The sequence below is a fragment of the Mustela lutreola genome, chromosome 9, assembly GCF_030435805.1.
Source record: "Mustela lutreola isolate mMusLut2 chromosome 9, mMusLut2.pri, whole genome shotgun sequence".
Classification (NCBI taxonomy): domain Eukaryota; kingdom Metazoa; phylum Chordata; class Mammalia; order Carnivora; family Mustelidae; genus Mustela; species Mustela lutreola.
Window position 1 is genome coordinate 120,069,349 of NC_081298.1, and position 18,101 is coordinate 120,087,449.

The 18,101-nt window shown below is 35.7% G+C and overlaps 1 protein-coding gene across 10 annotated transcripts in view; it reads right to left on the minus strand.

Annotated features, from left to right (window-relative positions):
• The window catches only part of BIRC6 (baculoviral IAP repeat containing 6), a 226,673-nt gene that overhangs the window by 163,512 nt on the left and 45,060 nt on the right, over nucleotides 1–18,101 (minus strand). For all 10 annotated transcript variants that reach the window (XR_009357395.1, XM_059188672.1, XM_059188669.1 and 7 more), the window contains exons 6-10: nucleotides 17,024–17,106; nucleotides 13,269–13,491; nucleotides 13,030–13,190; nucleotides 8,596–8,654; nucleotides 1,340–2,734 (exon numbers count right to left, since the gene is read on the minus strand). Coding sequence is in view for 9 of the 10 variants with exons in the window: in XM_059188672.1 (XP_059044655.1) it covers nucleotides 1,340–2,734; nucleotides 8,596–8,654; nucleotides 13,030–13,190; nucleotides 13,269–13,491; nucleotides 17,024–17,106 (1,921 nt within the window). In the remaining variant the exon portion in view is untranslated. The remainder of the gene's footprint in view (nucleotides 1–1,339; nucleotides 2,735–8,595; nucleotides 8,655–13,029; nucleotides 13,191–13,268; nucleotides 13,492–17,023; nucleotides 17,107–18,101) is intronic.

An 18,101-nucleotide genomic window follows, 5' to 3' on the forward strand; every position in this document is an offset into this window, starting at 1 on the left:
GTATAATTTATGCACCCTGACTACAGATGCCCAGGTATGAATGCTGACTCTGCCATTCATTAGCTCTGTGACTTAGGCAAGTTACTTAACCTCTCCTTCCCTCAGTTTCCTTATCTGTAAAATGAACACAGTAATAGTATACACCGCATAAAGTTAGCATGATGACTAAACGAACTATGAGAACTGAAGCTCTCACAACAGTGAATAGGCACATACATGATCGAAAACTTCAAAATCATCCTTCACACCACATAGTATTTTAATGGTTTTTCTAAACTTTATCAACTCTACATCAAAGTTTAATTAACCTGAAGTTATTCTGCATTGCTCATTTTTAAATTTTAATTTAATTAATTTTAAATTAATTTTAAATTTGGGTTTTGGTGTTATTTGAAGATGTTTCTTCCCCTTATTTCACTAGATGTATTCCAAAGAAGGCCATCTGAACCACTACATTCACCACTACCCTTCCTGGCCAAATTTGCAATTTTAAAATGAGGAAAAACACGGGTTAATTCCTCCCAAGAACCACAAATGAGATGTATGACTCTCCTCACACCCAGTTCTTCTCACCAGTGGCTATAGTTACCTGGTCTTCAAATATCTCCCGGCCCTAAACTCCTACTGAACTATCAATAAGACTATTCATTTTGCCTGACATTGTCAGTAATCCTTTTCAAAAATGGCTTTATTTTTCCAACTTAAAATATATAATAAGAAAAGTAGAGGAAAAAAATGCACACCATGTATTACTCTGTATGGGGCCTCAGATGCTGCAAAGCTGACTCAACCATTAACCAAAGGTCAAGAGTAAATCAACAAAAAATTTTATTTGGTAAAACTAGTAATCATTCGCTAAATAATTTTCTTTCAGGAGGAAGTAATGATTAGTATATATATTCTGTGCCCAAAATGTTACATACATGACTTCATTTCATTCTAAGAAGCCTGGTAACAGGCCTTCTTATCCTCATCTATAAATAAACAAAGGTTTACTGAGTTTAAAGTAACTTGCCCAAGGCCACAACTTTGAGCAGATGCAGAGTCAGGACTCACAGAAACAACAGCAGGTTATTTTCTTGAGGTTAAAGCAGAGAAGATACTTTCTGAGAGACTTATTAACTTATTTACAATTAGAATCCTTACCTAGGGCAGTAGAAAAAAGTTTTAAAAAGTTAAAACAGTAGAAAGATTTACCGCTTCATTATAAAAAAATAAATAAATAAATTTCTCTCCATCTATATGGATCTAAAATCCATACTAGATATGCATATAAATGAATGCCATAAACACTGATTTTATAAGATTTGTAGGAGACCCAAACAAACCAACAGCTTACCTTTGGTGCATGCACACAGCCTGTCTGTGCCCGAGCAGTAAATGACAGAAACAAATGTGTCCTGTTCCTCAGTGCCCTCCTTTTTGGGAGGTTCCACTTTGGCCAAAATTTCAAAGTTTGAAAGATCTAATATTTTTACATATCCTCCCTGAGTGGTTATTACCAGGTGTCCAAGAGTAGAAATATCAGCCTTTTTTTCTCTTTCAATGCCATTCTTTGAGGTTAACTGCATTTCCTCAACAGGCTCCTCACAGTCATCTTCCCGATTATCCAATATATCTGGTGGAAGCAAAATGAGCGAGGTAATTGTGTCCTGGGGGTCTTTGATATGTTGGATTTTTATTGGCTCCTCTTCTAAAGTCACTATCCGAGTGGCATAATTCATTTTATAAAGTATTAAATATCCACCACTAACATTCCTCTGCTCAGGCTGAATTATCAAAGGAGTTTGTACATCTGCTGGTGATTCATGTTGGATTACACTAATATTCGCACCATTCACTACAGCAAGATTTGATTCCAGCTCACCTTTCCGTCTATTACATAGTGCAGAGTTTAATTTATTTAAATTATTCAAGGCCTCTACTTGATTTATTGCACTCAAGGATTCAACAGGGCATGTCCGCAGTCCTACCAACAAATGAATTCCATCAGCACAAGGAGTTAGGGAGTCTATACAAAGATTCTCCTCCTCTGCAAACTTTGGCAGCCTTAAGCACTGAACCAAAGTCCCAGGCTTGGGAAACACAGAGTTCCACTTCTCAGAATCTGGAGAGGTAAGGTTGGCCGCTGCGTCTGCAAATTGCTGAATGTAAGTCACAGGAGGATCCTGCAACAACAACTGCTCCTGACTGTCCAGCTCCATTTCAATGATCTGGGGAACTGTGAAACCATCATCATGCAAACTTTTGCTCATTATATTGTTCATCTGTGAAAATATTTTTCCTGCTTTCTCATCAGATTCCTTGATGCTATAAAGAAGCAAAATAGGTAAAGTCCTCCTAACCAGAGGAGAATTTAATTCTGAGTTAGTGCAGGATTCATTGTCAGTTGACCCTTGTTCTGATATACTTTCACCCTGAGTTCTGCTTAAACCATCCAGTGACCTGTGAGAATTACTACTAATGGGTGAGGTAGCAGGAGATTTATATGTTAATAAACCTCCTGCTAATAAACATGGAAAGGGAATGTTGTGTTGTTCCTGGTGCTTTTCCTTTGTCTTTTCACTCTTAGAGTTTGTTAAGCAAGGATTTGCCCCAAGTTCTTCAAGATCCTTAACAGTATCTTCAAGGACATTTGCCACAATCTCCCACTGAAGTTTCTCAGGCTGCTGCAGAATGCTGAGTGCTGTTATATCAAGGCTCACTTCCATGGCTTCCTTCTGGGACGTATGCCCTTTGAAAAGGAACAATATTCATCAGAATTGGCCTCGAGACTGGCAAGTCACAAATCTTTAGCATAATGCTTTCGTTAATTTTCTTTTCTTACTCATCCAATTAGTGCATTATAATTACATCAGTGGAAGAATTTAAAGTATTTTAAAGGGAAGTTAATGAAATCTAAGATAAATCTACTCAGAAAAACCACTGAGGTATTCAAGAGAGTCAAAATCATTTTCGTTTACAGAATATATTCTCCTGGAACTTTATGAGCAACGTACCCCCACCCCTTTAAATTTATGAGAAGGATTAAAGAATGAAGACATTATTAGTATAAAATAACAGGATTTCTGTCCTTCCATTCTAAACCAAAACACTCAATACCATTAAAACTGTCACGCACTTTATTGAATATCCATGAAACATGATTATAGTGTCAGTTCCCTACTTCATACCATTTAGAAGTAGTCATAGCGTGCTCTCCTCTCCTACCCCACCATACTAATTATCAGTTGATTATCATAGTACACAATGTAATCTTAATCTCAGCTTAGAAAAAAATTATAACCAGGAAGGAAAAATTCCCAAAATTTGCCATTTTAAAGTGAAGCACAAAGTGTCTTCTGTATTACCTGCTAATTTATAGCTCATTTAAAGTGAACTACATTACCCTTTAATGAGCTCTCTCCATTGTGTGCTGTCCCCTTACAAAGAGTACAGAAGTCATTTCTCAGTCTCACTGCTTGAAACATGCTATGTCTGTCTACACAAAACCCTGCAACAGATGTCACTCAATCCCTAAGCCAAGTACAATCTCTTGATATTGAACTAAAAGTCTGAACCGATTTGTGTCTTTCTCAGTAGCAATAAATCCTATCAGTCAGCAACAACATTATTAGCAACAATAATGTCTAAGTATTTCTTATGGAAAAAAAAAAGAACATTGGAATTGGCTTTATGGTTTAGGTAAGAAAAATATAGAAGAGTAAAGGAAATAAATATAACTCGACAACTGCATGAAAGTGTGAAAGGTGCCCAAGTAACATAAAACTGAGATTCATGGAACATCATATATGTAACATGTACTGAAAGTTCTAGTCCCACCATTTCTGCTAACTATTTCATTAACTATTTCTGTAAAATGCTCACTGACAGCTTTATTAGAATTTCCCATTTTTTTAGGATAATCTTCTCACTTGATATAATGTTGCTATTATGACCTAAAACTGAAATCGTTTCTAGTTAAATGGAAGAAAACTGTAACTATAAGCTCAACAGTTTAACCATTTAATGAAGCTGTTCATTTATGCAACCACTCATCTGGCTACGTTCACATGCAGTCTGTCTGTGCTGCCATGCAAGTTACATATATTAACTCTACAATTTAGAATCGAAATTAAAAGTTGACAATAAGATTTCGATAGCATGTAGTACACCGTAATAAATCTTGAGGATGGTCAACTGTTTACTGGACTAAGCTGAAACTTCTATAAATGACTTTTTAATGATTTTTTTTAAGTTATGGTCAGAAATTGCCAGGAAAAAGCTATTTTAGTTTATTCATACAGAGAGAGAGAGAGAAAAACAAAATAACCATAAATTACATATATTAACACACATTTAAGAAATGTTCAAAGTAAATAGCACAGAAAGTGGGACTATTCATTAAGAAGGGCAGCATGACAAGTAGCATTATTCCTCTGCTTCTTCCCAAACATTTAAGTAGTATCTAAGAAACAGCCCATGCTGTACATTCTACTTCAGACGACTGACAAAGCACAATGAAAACTGTCAAATACTGCAGTAAGAAATCTGTTATCTCAAAATTTCTCAAACCTACTGGACTACAAAACAAGTTTTTACATAATACAGCTACATACGGGGCGCCTGGGTGGCTCAGTGGGTTAAGCCGCTGCCTTCGGCTCAGGTCATGATCTCAGGGTCCTGGGATCGAGGCCCGCATCGGGCTCTCTGCTCAGCAGGGAGCCTGCTTCCCTCTCTCTCTCTCTGCCTGCCTCTCTCTCCGTCTACTTGTGATCTCTCTCTGTCAAATAAATAAATAAAATCTTAAAAAAAAAAATACAGCTACATACGGACTGCAATACAGTATTCCCCAGGTAATCATTTTTGGGAAATCCTTCTCTCCTCTGCTTATGTAGGTAGTGTCAGCCAATAGTTCTCTCAGGCAAACTTTCTGAAGTAAGTAAATAGGTTTTTGTTTTTGTTTTTGTTTTTTAAAGATTTTTTAATTTTATTCATTTGAGAGAGGATGAGTGAGAAAGAGCATGAGAGAGGAGATCAGAGGGAGAAGCAGACTCCCCAAGGAGCTGGGAGCCCGATGCGGGACTTGATCCTGGAAGTGCGGGATCAGGACCTGAGCCAAAGGCAGTCGCTTAACCAAGTGAGCCACCCAGGCACCCACAAATAGGTTTTAACTAAGCACTTTTCGAAAACTAAGAATTTCTATTTGAACCCTCCTTCTCTCTCCTGCCATTCTTCCCACTCTTCACAAGAAGCAAATGAATCCTTAATTCAGTTATCTGACCCCAACACCAATCTTCTCTCTCTGACATCATTTCTTTTCTTTCTTTTTTTTTTTTTTTTTTAAAGATTCTATTTATTTATTTATTTACTTATTGGACAGAGAAAAAGTGAGTGAGAGAGGAAACACAAGCACGGGGAGTGGGAGAGGGTGAAGCAGGCTTCCCATCGAACAAGGAGCCCGACGTGCAGCTCGACCCCAAAATCCTGGGTTCATGACCCGAGCCAAAGGCAGACACCCAACGACTGAGCCATGCAGGCGACCCTAGAAACTTTCAAAAGTCATAAAGTTTAAATGAAAAAAAATAAAACTCTTAGTTAAGAAATAAATTCCCTAATTCTTCAGACTGTGTCATTCACTTTGATGGGAATCACCTAGAGTTGGTAAATGTAAATTCTGAAATAGCATCTATGACTTATTTTAGATGCTTCGGGAAAGGAACACATCTCCCATTCATATCATGAGCCTCCATAAACTCGCCAATAAACTACCAATATAACAGAATTAACTTAGAAGATACAGTAGTCCCCCACTTTATAGGCAGGGATACGTTCCAAGAACCACAGTGGACACTGAATAGCACGAAGTACAAAACTCTATATGTACTATGCTTTATCTGTATACATATATGTGATAAAGTTTAATTTACAAATTAGGCACAATAAGGATTAACAGCAATATCTAATAATAAAACAGAATAATTCTAATAATCTACTGTAAAGAAGTATAAAAGTTATGTCAGGGCGCCTGGGTGGCTCAGTGGGTTAAAGCCTCTGCATTCGGTTCAGGTCATGATCCCAGAGTCCTGGGATTGAGTCCCGCATCGCGCTCTCTGCTCAGCAGGGAGCCTGCTTCTCTGTCTCTCTGTGCCTGCCTCTCTGCCTACTTGTGATCTCTGTCAAATAAATAAATAAAAATCTTAAAAAAAAAAAGTTATGTCAATATGTTTCCTCTCCCCAAATATCTTACTATACTATACTCACTCTTCTTGTGATGATGTGAGATAAAAAACCTACGTGATGAGATGGAGCGGGATAAATGACACATGCATCGTGTCCTAGCATTATGCTACTACGGACCTTCTGACCATACCATGCCAGAAGGAAAGTTATCTGCTCAGGGCCAAGAGTTGACCAAAGGTAACTGAAAAATTGTGGAAAGTGAAACTGCAAGTAAGGTAGACGACTATACGTATTTTACTACAAATGAATGAACTACTTTTAAGTCCTAAAAGGAGGGAATTAACAATTTTTAATCAGAAGACTTTTTTCTTTCCATACCTACCTTTTAATACTACATAAGGACAAAAGCCCCAACCCTAAATGAGATATCACAGAAAAAGCCAACAACAATACATGGTGACTTTCTAGATACTGGGAAGTGAGATAAATAGGACTATATTATCTAAAGGAAGTGAAAAATCAACTAAGCATAGATGAAAAACATGAAAGAAGAAAAGGGATAAAGAAACAGACCAAAGACAGATACTATAATTACAAAAATACCTACTGAGATCATTGGACCCAGAGAAAAGAGCAAAGCTACAGCATACAAAGGAAAGGTTATGGTTAGAATCAAAAACTTTAAGAACAAAATAAAGGAACACTTAGTTCAAACACTTCACTTTACAGAGGAAAAACTGAGGCCCAGAGAGTTTAAATGACTTGACAAGATCAAAGAGTGAACTAGCAGAAGAATTCAAACTCTAACCAGGTCTTCAAGTAACCTGTGGCCAGTTTATTATTCTTTCCCAGACTAAGAAAATGCAATTGTGCCCTTATCCGTTTTTCCAAAAAGACAACAAAATGGGAAAAGCATTATCTTACTCAGACTAATTTTTTTAATGAGTCTGTTCTTTATTTTTCTAGAGCTAATTATATATTTGTAAATTATTCATATTTTCCTACTTTAAAATTCTTTTCATTGTTAAAAATACTTCAAAATACCACTAAGGTTTGACCCCGGATCAGTCTAGTGTTGTCTGGGGGCTTTAAAAAAAATTTCACGACAATTTAGAATTTAGAGAGCGCTTGCTATTCTATACTCAATTCAATTTTTGACAACTGTACTATACAAAGCTGTGTCTCTTCCCCCAGAGATTTAACAAGTTATGTATGTTCTCAGTTCCTGAGATAGGACATTACAGAACAGTCACAATTTAATAACAGTCACTTTTTAAAAAATACTGGCTACTTCCCAGGTACTATGCTTTACATATTTTTATCTTAATCAGTTGCCAAAACTCTAATTAACAGATGTTAACATACCTCTTTTTTTTTTTTTTTTTTTTTTTTTTTTTTTTTTTTTTTTTTTTTTTTTTTAAAGATTTTATTTATTTATTTGACAGAGAGAAATTACAAGTAAGCAGAGAGGCAGGCAGAGAGAGGAGGAAGCAGGCTCCCCGCTGAGCAGAGAGCCCGATGCGGGACTCGATCCCAGGACCCTGAGATCATGACCCGAGCCGAAGGCAGCGGCTCAACCCACTGAGCCACCCAGGCGCCCCAACATACCTCTTTTATGTATTGGGAAAAGTATTCAGCCTATAATAAATGACAAGAATTTGAATTCTGATATGTAAAAACTATTCTGAAATGTACTATTAGCCTTGCCTATTATATAACTACATTAAAATTTGAAGCACACGCTTTCACCTTAATATTTCATAAGACAATGAGTAAGGCAGCACTTACTTGATGCCTTAATGTCTATGATTTTATACTTTAAAATTTATTCTCTCTTGCCCCATTTTATTTTGGGAATAAAGAACCTTAATTTCTTTTTTTTTTAAGATTTTATTTATTTTTTATTTGACAGACAGAGATCACAAGTAGGCAGAGAGGCAGGCGGAGAGAGAGAGAGGAGGAAGCAGGCTCCCTGCTGAGCAGAGAGCCCGATGCGGGCCTCGATCCCAGGACCCTGAGATCATGACCTGAGCCGAAGGCAGCGGCTTAACCCACTGAGCCACCCAGGCGCCCAAGAACCTTAATTTCAATATTACTTTTATTTAACAACACAATAAATCATGCAAATAAAATAACACATTCTAAAGAGCTTAATGTCTATTCCTTGACATCTGTGACAAAAATTTAGTAAAACTGTCATTTTAACTTGTTTGGCTCAAATACGTACCATTTAAAATTTAAGTATGGGACTCTACGTATACTAATTCAGGATCTCTAAAGTTTAACATTTGAGTTTTCTCAATGAGTGCATATCAATGAAAATGTAGAGTCTGCATTAACTAAGAAATTTAGAATTAAGTAATATTTAGCTCTTCCTATGACTATATAAATGCAAGGATTTAAACAATAGATAATCTGACATTTTTAACATACCTGTCACAGAATCTGATCTGGAATGCTCTTCACTGTCTGAATCCTCCAGTAAATCATCACTTAAAGACAAAGTAAAAAATAATTTGAATTTCAAAAAAAGGTAAACATATTATGAGACAAAGAACAAAGTTGCAACAACCAATGCTCTGCATCCCAAATGTAAGTATCATACAAAACTATTAAAACTCACTTAAATGATATGTAAGTAGTCTGAGATCATAACTGATTAACAATGCTGGTACTGGATTACCTTAAAATCATGAAATAATAAATAAATAAATAAATAAGAATCATGAAATAAGTGCAACAGAATGTGGAAACTTCTAAGAATCTGTAATAAAATTTGTAGGGATTTGAAGACTGTTAAGGTATGACTGGGAATAGTCGGTTAAATAAACAGATAAAAGAGTGAGGCAGCTAATAAAATCAAGTACAAGCTTCAGGTAGTAAAGTTTTAATAATTATTGAATTACTGAATTCTGGAAAGTTGTCCTAAAACCAAATAAAAGAGCTACATAAGTGTGTGTTTATGTTCACGTACTCTTTCTCACACAACACATACACAGACACCCACATGCATTTCTTTTTTATTTTGTGTTTGCTTTCCTTGTTTTGGAAGGGGTAATAACAACTCCCTAAACAAGCAGGGAAACTAATATAGCTCAGTAGTTAGGGTTTAAGAAGAGAGGAGGTCCCTTATTTACTCTCTACTCGGATAGTTAAGACATTGCCAGCCTGCCTCTTTGCATCCATCTTTATCCTTACTCTCATCTGTCAGCAAACAAGAAAATAATTTAATAAAAGATCGCTCTAGTACAGTATGAGACTGTCTGTACTCTAACAAACAGCACTTCTATGGCAGTTCTAAAATTCTGATGATCTCAAATTAAAAAAATTAAAAGTAGCACTTTGAAGGAAAGAAAATATTAACTCTCTCTCTTTGAAACAATATATTTCACTTACAACTGAAATAACCAAGCACTACAGTAATTTTAAATGAAATACAAGTTAGTAATCTCTATTAAAAAAAAAAGTTTGGGGGCACCTGGGTGACTCAGTGGGTTAAAGCCTCTGTCTTCGGCTCAGGTCATGGTCTCAGGGCGCTGGGATTGAGCCCCATATAGGGCTCTCTGCTCAGCGGGGAGCTTGCTTCCCCCTCTCTCTTTCTGCCTGCCTCTCTGCCTACTTGTGATCTCTGTCAAATAAATAAATAAAATCTTTTTTTAAAAAGTTTGAAATAAGGGGCAGGGAAAGGGACAGGGCTCAGTTAGACGCTTCTGACAATTTCTATGTTTTAAATTTTTCAAGTGGAAGTAACTGTCCATAAGACAATTCTGTGCTATAATTTAAATAACAAAAAAATGTGTAAAAGTTCAAGATCAGCTGTTAATTAGCCTTAAGCTATTTAAATACTAATTGGCTGATTTCAGAGAATTAATAAGGAAAAATAAATAAATTGGAAAAATAAACCTCAGAGGAAATATAATCATTGTGAATTATCCAAAATAAAGAACTCTAAACTAAGACACAATAGTTTTCAAGTATGGAAGGGTTTTCACATTTAAAAAAAAGACAACCAAGTATTATACAGCTATCAGGAAAAAAGGTGAAATAAAGTAGTTGTATGTTTTGCTTTATTTTTTATTTATTTTATTTTTATTTATTTATTTAAGTAGGCATCACACACACCCAAATGTAGAGCCCAACACAGGGCTTGAACTCATGACCCTGAGATCAAAACCTGAGCTGAGATCAAGAGTTGGATACTTAACTGACTGAGCCACCCAGGTGCCCTAAGTAGTTGTATATTTTAAGAAGGTATTCAAGGTGTCTTGCTATGAAATTACAAATAATGTTACAAAGCCTTGCCAGATAATCATCTTTAACTGGCAAAACAAAACAAAACAAAACAAAAAAACTCTAAAGTTTTTTAAAATATAATCTTTTCTTTAAAATATTATGTGATAGGAAAATTCTCATACCATTACATAATAAAATCATGAGTAAAATGGTTGAACTGGATTCATTAAAGCCTTTTACATGTGCAAAACCTTTTGCAGAGTAACAAACATGCAAAATAAATAAGACATATGACTAAGTTTTAAACAGTTATGATTATCTATTTTTGAAAACTGAAGATACTAGTATCACATGGATACCTCAGCTTTGATATATCAATACTATATACACAACTTCAAAGTTAAATGCATGAAATTTTTACCAATTTAAAAAATATAACATACAAAATGAGACAAAAATGTTAATTCATTTAATTTAAACATGTTCTCAAATAAATAATCTTCCTTCCCAAATATTCTTCCCTGAATAAATTCAGAACAAAGACAATTGTTGCCTTTCCAGTAGAAATGGTCAAAAACAATCCAAAAGCAAACTATACTGCTAATTAAGCTTCTTGGCTAAGTTTTAACTTGTTCAATTAACATATTATTCTTTGAGCTAATGAAACTCACACAGTATATTTTAAAATAAATACACTGTATATTGTGCCACAAAATCAGTATTAGTCTGGTTCTGTATATTTGATACCAATGCAATGGAAATCCTGCTACCTTTGGGGGAATGGAAAGCCAGAAAAGGAGACTCAGTTTAGAGAGGAAGTTCCACCTCTACAGCTTCCTCCTAGCACCCCAACCTAAGAGTACTCTATCTGTATGAATCACTTCACTTTCTCAGAAGAAAAGCGTCCTTCTACCCTAGAAAGACTACCTCTTAGAAGCACACAGAGATCTATATCTCAACTCCAGCACATTACCCCAACATAGTGCCTGTCCACCTGAGATACTGGGTGTTTACTGAAAATGTACATTTTACCCAAGTGTGTGTGTGTGTGTGTGTGTGCACGTATGTGTGTAATCTTAATTACAAAACTCCAAGACAAACGTTCTATTTAAAAACAGTGTTCAGGGGCCCCTGGATGGAGCAGTCTGTGAAGCACCAACTCTTGGTTTCGGCTCAGGTTGTGATCTCAGGGTGGGCTCCGCACCCAGCACACAGTCCACTTCCAATTCTCTCTACTTCTCCCTCTCCCATTTGTGCTCTCTTTCTAAAATAAGTAAGTAAATCTTCAAAAAAATAAGTAAGTGTTCAGAAGCACATACCAATTTCATTATCTCCTATTAATTTTCCACTAACTTCTAAGAAAATCACAGAGCTCAAGCACACTTACTTTCTAGTCCTATAGACAAATGTGGTCAAAACTCAGAAACAGACCACCTGCTTTTCCATCAAGCTGGGGATTTATTCATAGGATTTATAATAACTGAGAATAGTCATGAAGCTTTAATTCAGTCTGTTTCAGAGCTCAGCCACATTTACCTACCAATAATTTATATTTACCTACCCATAATTTATATGTATCGTTACCAAGAAAGACTAGACAGAGGTAACCTTCCCAACTAATATACTGTGAATTTTCCATTAATTTCATTAATGAAACAATTTGCACTAATAAAGTTTTACATTAGTTCTTAACGAAAGTACATGTCACCAAACGGACTGTGAAGTAAAATATTGTTAAATCACTGATTGTGGTCTAACGTCTATTGCACATTATTAACATAAGAAGCCCCTGCAAGTGAAATGACAGATCACCTCAGCATCAGGACATCTGATCACAGTTATAGGCTCCATTTCACACTGCTACCTTCAGAATCTTAAAAGGGAGTGGCTTCTACTGCTTAAGACAAGTTGAGTGGTTTTTGGAACCCTTCATTCTGTCTGCTTGAGAATACTGCATATGTTGCTCCTATAATCCTAGCCCAGTTTAGAGTTAACAACTGTAGTGTCTTGGGAGATGAGTGGGTAAAGAAAAATAATACTTTGACTCTCCAGCCACCACAGAGATCAAATACAGCTACAGAAATCAAGACTGTCAGAAAAGCTGAATGGAAGAGAATCCAACACACAACAATTTTACCAAAATGTCTGTACAGCAATAATGATCATGCCTCAACTCATGCTTTACTACTGATAAATTGATTTAAATAATCAGATCATCTTGCCTAGCCACAGGTTATTTCACTATTCATTAGCACTTCTACAATTTGAGGTGCTAATGAAAACAAGTGGAAACCAAAATCATTTGGTTCAACTGCCATAGGAAAAGATTTGGAAGGTAAAATAAGTTTAATCCAAGGATTTTGTTTCATTGCTTAGACTTTATTCTTTAGTGCAGCAACTGTTTCCATTTGGCATAGACTGAGACAGAAAATAAAGTACATTTTACAGACAATGGCATTTTTGAATGAAAATTTTTGTCAAGAATCAGACAGTTCTTCCAGATTTTATAACTAAAAGTTTGTTCTCTACTCTCTTGAACTAATAATTTTTTCTGCCCCCTTAATTAGAATTAAGAGAATATAAAATTCAGGAAAACACTAACTTTTATAAATGCCACTAAAAAAATTCACATACCTATCTCCTTCCAATTTTGGTATGTCTGAGCAGCTAGAGGAGTCTTCCAACCACGCCAACGTTGGTCTCCTTGATTCAACTGCCGAGCTTGGTTCTCCCGACAGAATAAGCTGTTGTACAATTGCTGGGTCATATGCATTAATTTCAAACTTCAAGTGCACCTAAATGAATGACAAGCCTAAGTTTAAGACTGATTTTTTCCTCAATGACTAATCTGTTACTTCATAATTGAAACATACCTTCATAAGTTTGGAAACATCCCATATGCAGATCTTTCCGCGTTTTGTTGCAGCAGCTAGAAAATGAGGGCAGCTCCCCGAGCCAAAGCAAGCTATTCTGTCAGTTCCATCCGTACAGGGAAACTGCGCAGGACTTGTTGCGAGAGTGACGGACAACGGCACATTCTGTGTATGCTCACCTTTCACAAACGGGCAGTTTGGAGAGTGTCTCTCATGTTCAGACCTTTACATAGATGAAGGAAGGAAAAGTTTAGTGAACAACAAAGCTGTCAAGTCTGTGGCTTAAAGCAGAACTCCAGATCATCTTTTCTTTTTTAATAAAACAACTGAAATATGCTTTATTAAAAAGACTCAAAAAAAAAAAAAAAAAGACTCAAATGCCACACTATTCAATCTTATCAAGATCACTCTAATATATCCAACCACTTACTGTAGCAGCAGATTTTACTCCCTTTAATGGATTACACATAAAATCAGTCTCTGACGAAACAGAATGTTATAGTATAATTTATACTATATTCACGTATTGATTAAAATTGTGTCAAGTCTGATATTTTCTCACACATTTCAATTTCAAGTTCTCCATAAAGGTACAGCATGGTGACAAAAGGTAACAATATTCTACTATATACCTGAAATTTGAGAAGAGGATGTATCCTAAATTAGATCAACACAGGTACACACAAAAAATGGTAACTGTGTAGAGGTGATGGATATATTCATTAGCTTGATTGTGGCAGTCTTTTATATATACCAAAACATCAAGTTGTACATCTTAAATATATACAATTTTTACATGTCAAAGATACCTCTATATAGCTATTTTTAAAATTACATATAATTATATGCCTATCTATATCTATCAGCAGCCACAACTGTAAATGACATATAGTAAAAACTCAATAAATGTCACATCACAAAGAACTTTTTAGTAAAGATCTGAAAGCAAAAAGATCTACAGAGTATGGATAAAATGACCTATACTAAGAACAAGAAATACATCTTATATAAGCACTAGGGGATGAGACCAGATAAATAATTTCAAAGCAAACTATCTTTCCAAAGAAACACAGAAAGATAATATTCATTGACTATACATTATTTCTTTCACATAAATGCTTAATGAGCAAAAGGAAATGTTAAATTTGTTTACCTAGAAAATCCTAACATGTTCAATAGAAATACAACACTAGGAATTCTCAAGACTGGTATAACGACTCTAAAAATCTCAAATATTGAAAGCAGGATCAACTCTAACACTTAAAAATTATGCCTCCAACTTTGTGACTACTTTCTTTCTGGTTATTGTTTGGTTTTTTTTTTTTTTTTTTTTTTTTTGGTTTTTTTTTTTTAACTCTCACTAGCTGTAATTACAAGGCATTATCTGAAATGTCAGAATGCTGCTACCAAAAAAAGAATTTCCATGGCAAAGAAGGGACAACTATACTTACAAAATATGCTATTTCTTAGGGCATGTATGTTTCTTTTTACAAGGTACCTACAATTTACCTGTATCTAAATGTAAGCTCTGGACAATCTTGCAATATGCAAATGTCTTAAATAATTGTTTTTACAGGACATCCCCAAGCACATATTTTGACTAGATTCCCTCCCAACTAAATCCTAGGGTATTTTCCTCTTTCCACCCTTTTTTCTTCCCTGAGTTTTAACTTTTTAATTAAAATATTATTTACACGAGTGACATATAACTATATAAAATAAAGCTAAATGCACTCAATTATAATATCCTGTTCTAGTAATCTATTTTGCCACCTCCAATAACCACTTTTATGAATTTAAGTGGTATACTTCTAAAATATTTTTGTAAGTTTTCATATACATGTACATAAAATTTTTCATTTTAAATGAAAGTACTACTGTATGAATCATCCTACAACAAACTTCCTGGCACAATAACATAACTCAAAGTTATTGATGGTGAATAATAGCAAACTACTGATTTTCTTCATTGTTGGATAATAGATTATATGCGCATGCCACCCTTTATTTGACTATTCCATCCTGACAAACATTTAAGATGATTCCAGTTTTTCACTGCAGTTAACCATCTACTTTATTCCTCCTTGCATATAAGAAGAATTAATTCTCTCAGGTAAATAAGTAGAAGAGGAATTGCCAGATAATAGGACATGCTCATTTTATTTTTTAAAAACTTCAATCTCCCTCCAACTAGCTCTATCAACTCCTGCCATCAAAATATGAGAGTCCCATTGTCTACCTGCAAGTGCTCGGTCCCCCGCCCTGTACAGATTCACAAGGTACCTAGGCTCAGCTTCCCAACTCTCTTCAATCCTGTTCCCTCCTATCCATTTACAACGATATTCTCAAGCCCTCAGAGATGCTACCAATTGCTTAAATTTGAGGAATCCTGAATCGTGGGGCAAGAAGTGATAGAATCCTTGACTCCCTACCATGTCAAAAAAGACCGGTTTTGGGGCGCCTGGGTGGCTCAGTGGGTTAAAGTCTCTGCCTTTGGCTCAGGCCATGGTCCCAGGGTCCTGGGACTGAGCCCCACATCAGGATCTCTGCTCAGCAGGGAGCCTGCTTCCCCCTCTCTCTCTGCCTGCCTCTCTGCCTACTTGTGATCTGCCAAATAAATAAATAAAATCTTTTAAAAGAAAAAACAGGTTTGACAGCACAAGCTGAATATTTGAGTCAATTTCATCCCCCCAAAATATTTATGAATAAAGTTACATTCTATAATGTCCTGGTAAAACTCTTCAGGGCTGGGTGAAATAACTGAGGATCAGTCCGAGAAACTACAAAATACATGTTAAAATGGTTTCTATATATATAAATAGTTTCTAGGGGAAAAGATTGAGTTCCAAACAGAACCTTAACCTACACTGAAAACTGCACATGTTCAACTCTTAGTCCACAGATAGATGCAACTTCCATTTTTCATACAGTAAACCCTACTGCAAGCTGGAATCTATATGTACACTCCGACAGGCTTTAGCTAGTTCACTCCATACATATCAGCTGATTAACATTCAGAAACCTCAAACTAATTTTACTACAAATCCTGGCTCCATCACTAATCAGCCATATGCCCTTTGGCAAATTTTGTTTTCCTTATTTAGAATGGGATAATTTCTATCCCTCCTATAAAATGAAGATAGTAATACCTAAAATATGAGAATTAAACAAGTCAAAAATATATAAAGTGCTTAGGATGACACCTGGTACATAGCATTATATAAATATTTGCTCTTATTATTACTATTTCTATTTCTATTAATAAGGCCTCAGTTATTTTTTTAAAAATTAGGTTTCAATACATGATCTCTAATGTTAACCAAGTTCTAAACGTTCACCTATTAGAATTCAAAATCACCACCAACTCCCGAAAATTACTTCAAAGTTAAAAATGTAACTCATAAGGCCCTGCTCATGGATTCCCTACTGACAGGCTGCCAGCAACTGACCAAGATCACACTGCTGAAGTTAACCATGCTGTATCAACTTACTTATCAGAACCTTCTGGTTCGTGGCCTAATTCTATTCTATGGCACTTCTCCCATGTGGATTTTAGGAAGTCAAAGACCTTGGCTACTCTACACCAAGTGATGGGACAGAGCAAAGACAGGGTTATCTCATTCTCTTACGACAAGAGCAAAAATACAGATGGAAGAAGGCAAGAATATCATTCTATCTAGATGAAAAACGGAAAATTCAGAAGCTTACTTATAGGATGAATTTAGCCTATTATGTCCAGAAAAAGCAACACTCACCAAGGTTCATCAGTAGGCTCCCAGCAAACAAGACACACACTGCAAGTAAAGCACATGGCTCTGTCGTCTCCAGATGAGGCAGGCTGCAAATTCATGATGAAGACAGTTATGGTTAATAGTAAAATATCCTTTTAATAAAAACTTCTAAAAATGTTCATAATCTTGGGTAAAAAAGCACACTGAGGAAAAGACAATTAGCCTATACACTGATTCCAAAAATATAGTGAATGCCCAATTGTTTTAAAAATTTACTGCTTTACTTAAAAAAAGTGTGTTTTATCAATAAATGAGCACTAAAACATGGAGGCACACACATACTCAGTCTCTAATCTTAGTATCTTCTAAATGTGTTACTGAAATGGTTGAAATAGAGTCTAATGTATTTCATTATTAAAAACTGAATCTCATACAACTGCACATGAAAGGCAAAATAAAAAGGAAAAGCAAAGTGAACCTAATTCATGTATTCTTTAGTTACACAAGACAAAATGTCATATATATAAAATAATACATCAAAATCTGAACTAAAATAGGGGCGCCTGGGTGGCTCAGTGGGTTGGGCCGCTGCCTTCGGCTCAGGTCATGATCTCAGGGTCCTGGGATCGAGCCCTGCATCGGGCTCTCTGCTTAGCAGGGAGCCTGCTTCCTCCTCTCTCTCTGCCTGCCTCTCTGCCTACTTGTGATCTCTATCTGTCAAATAAATAAATAAATAAAATCTTTAAAAAAAAAATCTGAACTAAAATACAGTTCTGATGACAAACATTACTATTTTTGAGGACTCACTCGACTTAGCACCTACTATTCATATAGATGTAAATTCATTTACATTTTTTTAAATTAAGAATAATCAATCCTGGGGTACCTGGGTGGCTCAGTGGGTTAAAGTCTCTGCCTTCGGCTCAGGTCATGATCCCAGGGTCCTGGGATCGAGCCCCGCATGGGGCTCTCTGCTCAGCAGGAAGCCTGCTTCCCTCTCTCTCTCTACCTGCCTCTCTGCCTACTTGTGATCTCTGCCTGTCAAATAAAATTTAAAAAAAAATTTTTTTAATTAAGTTGAAAAAAAAGAATCAATCCCTAA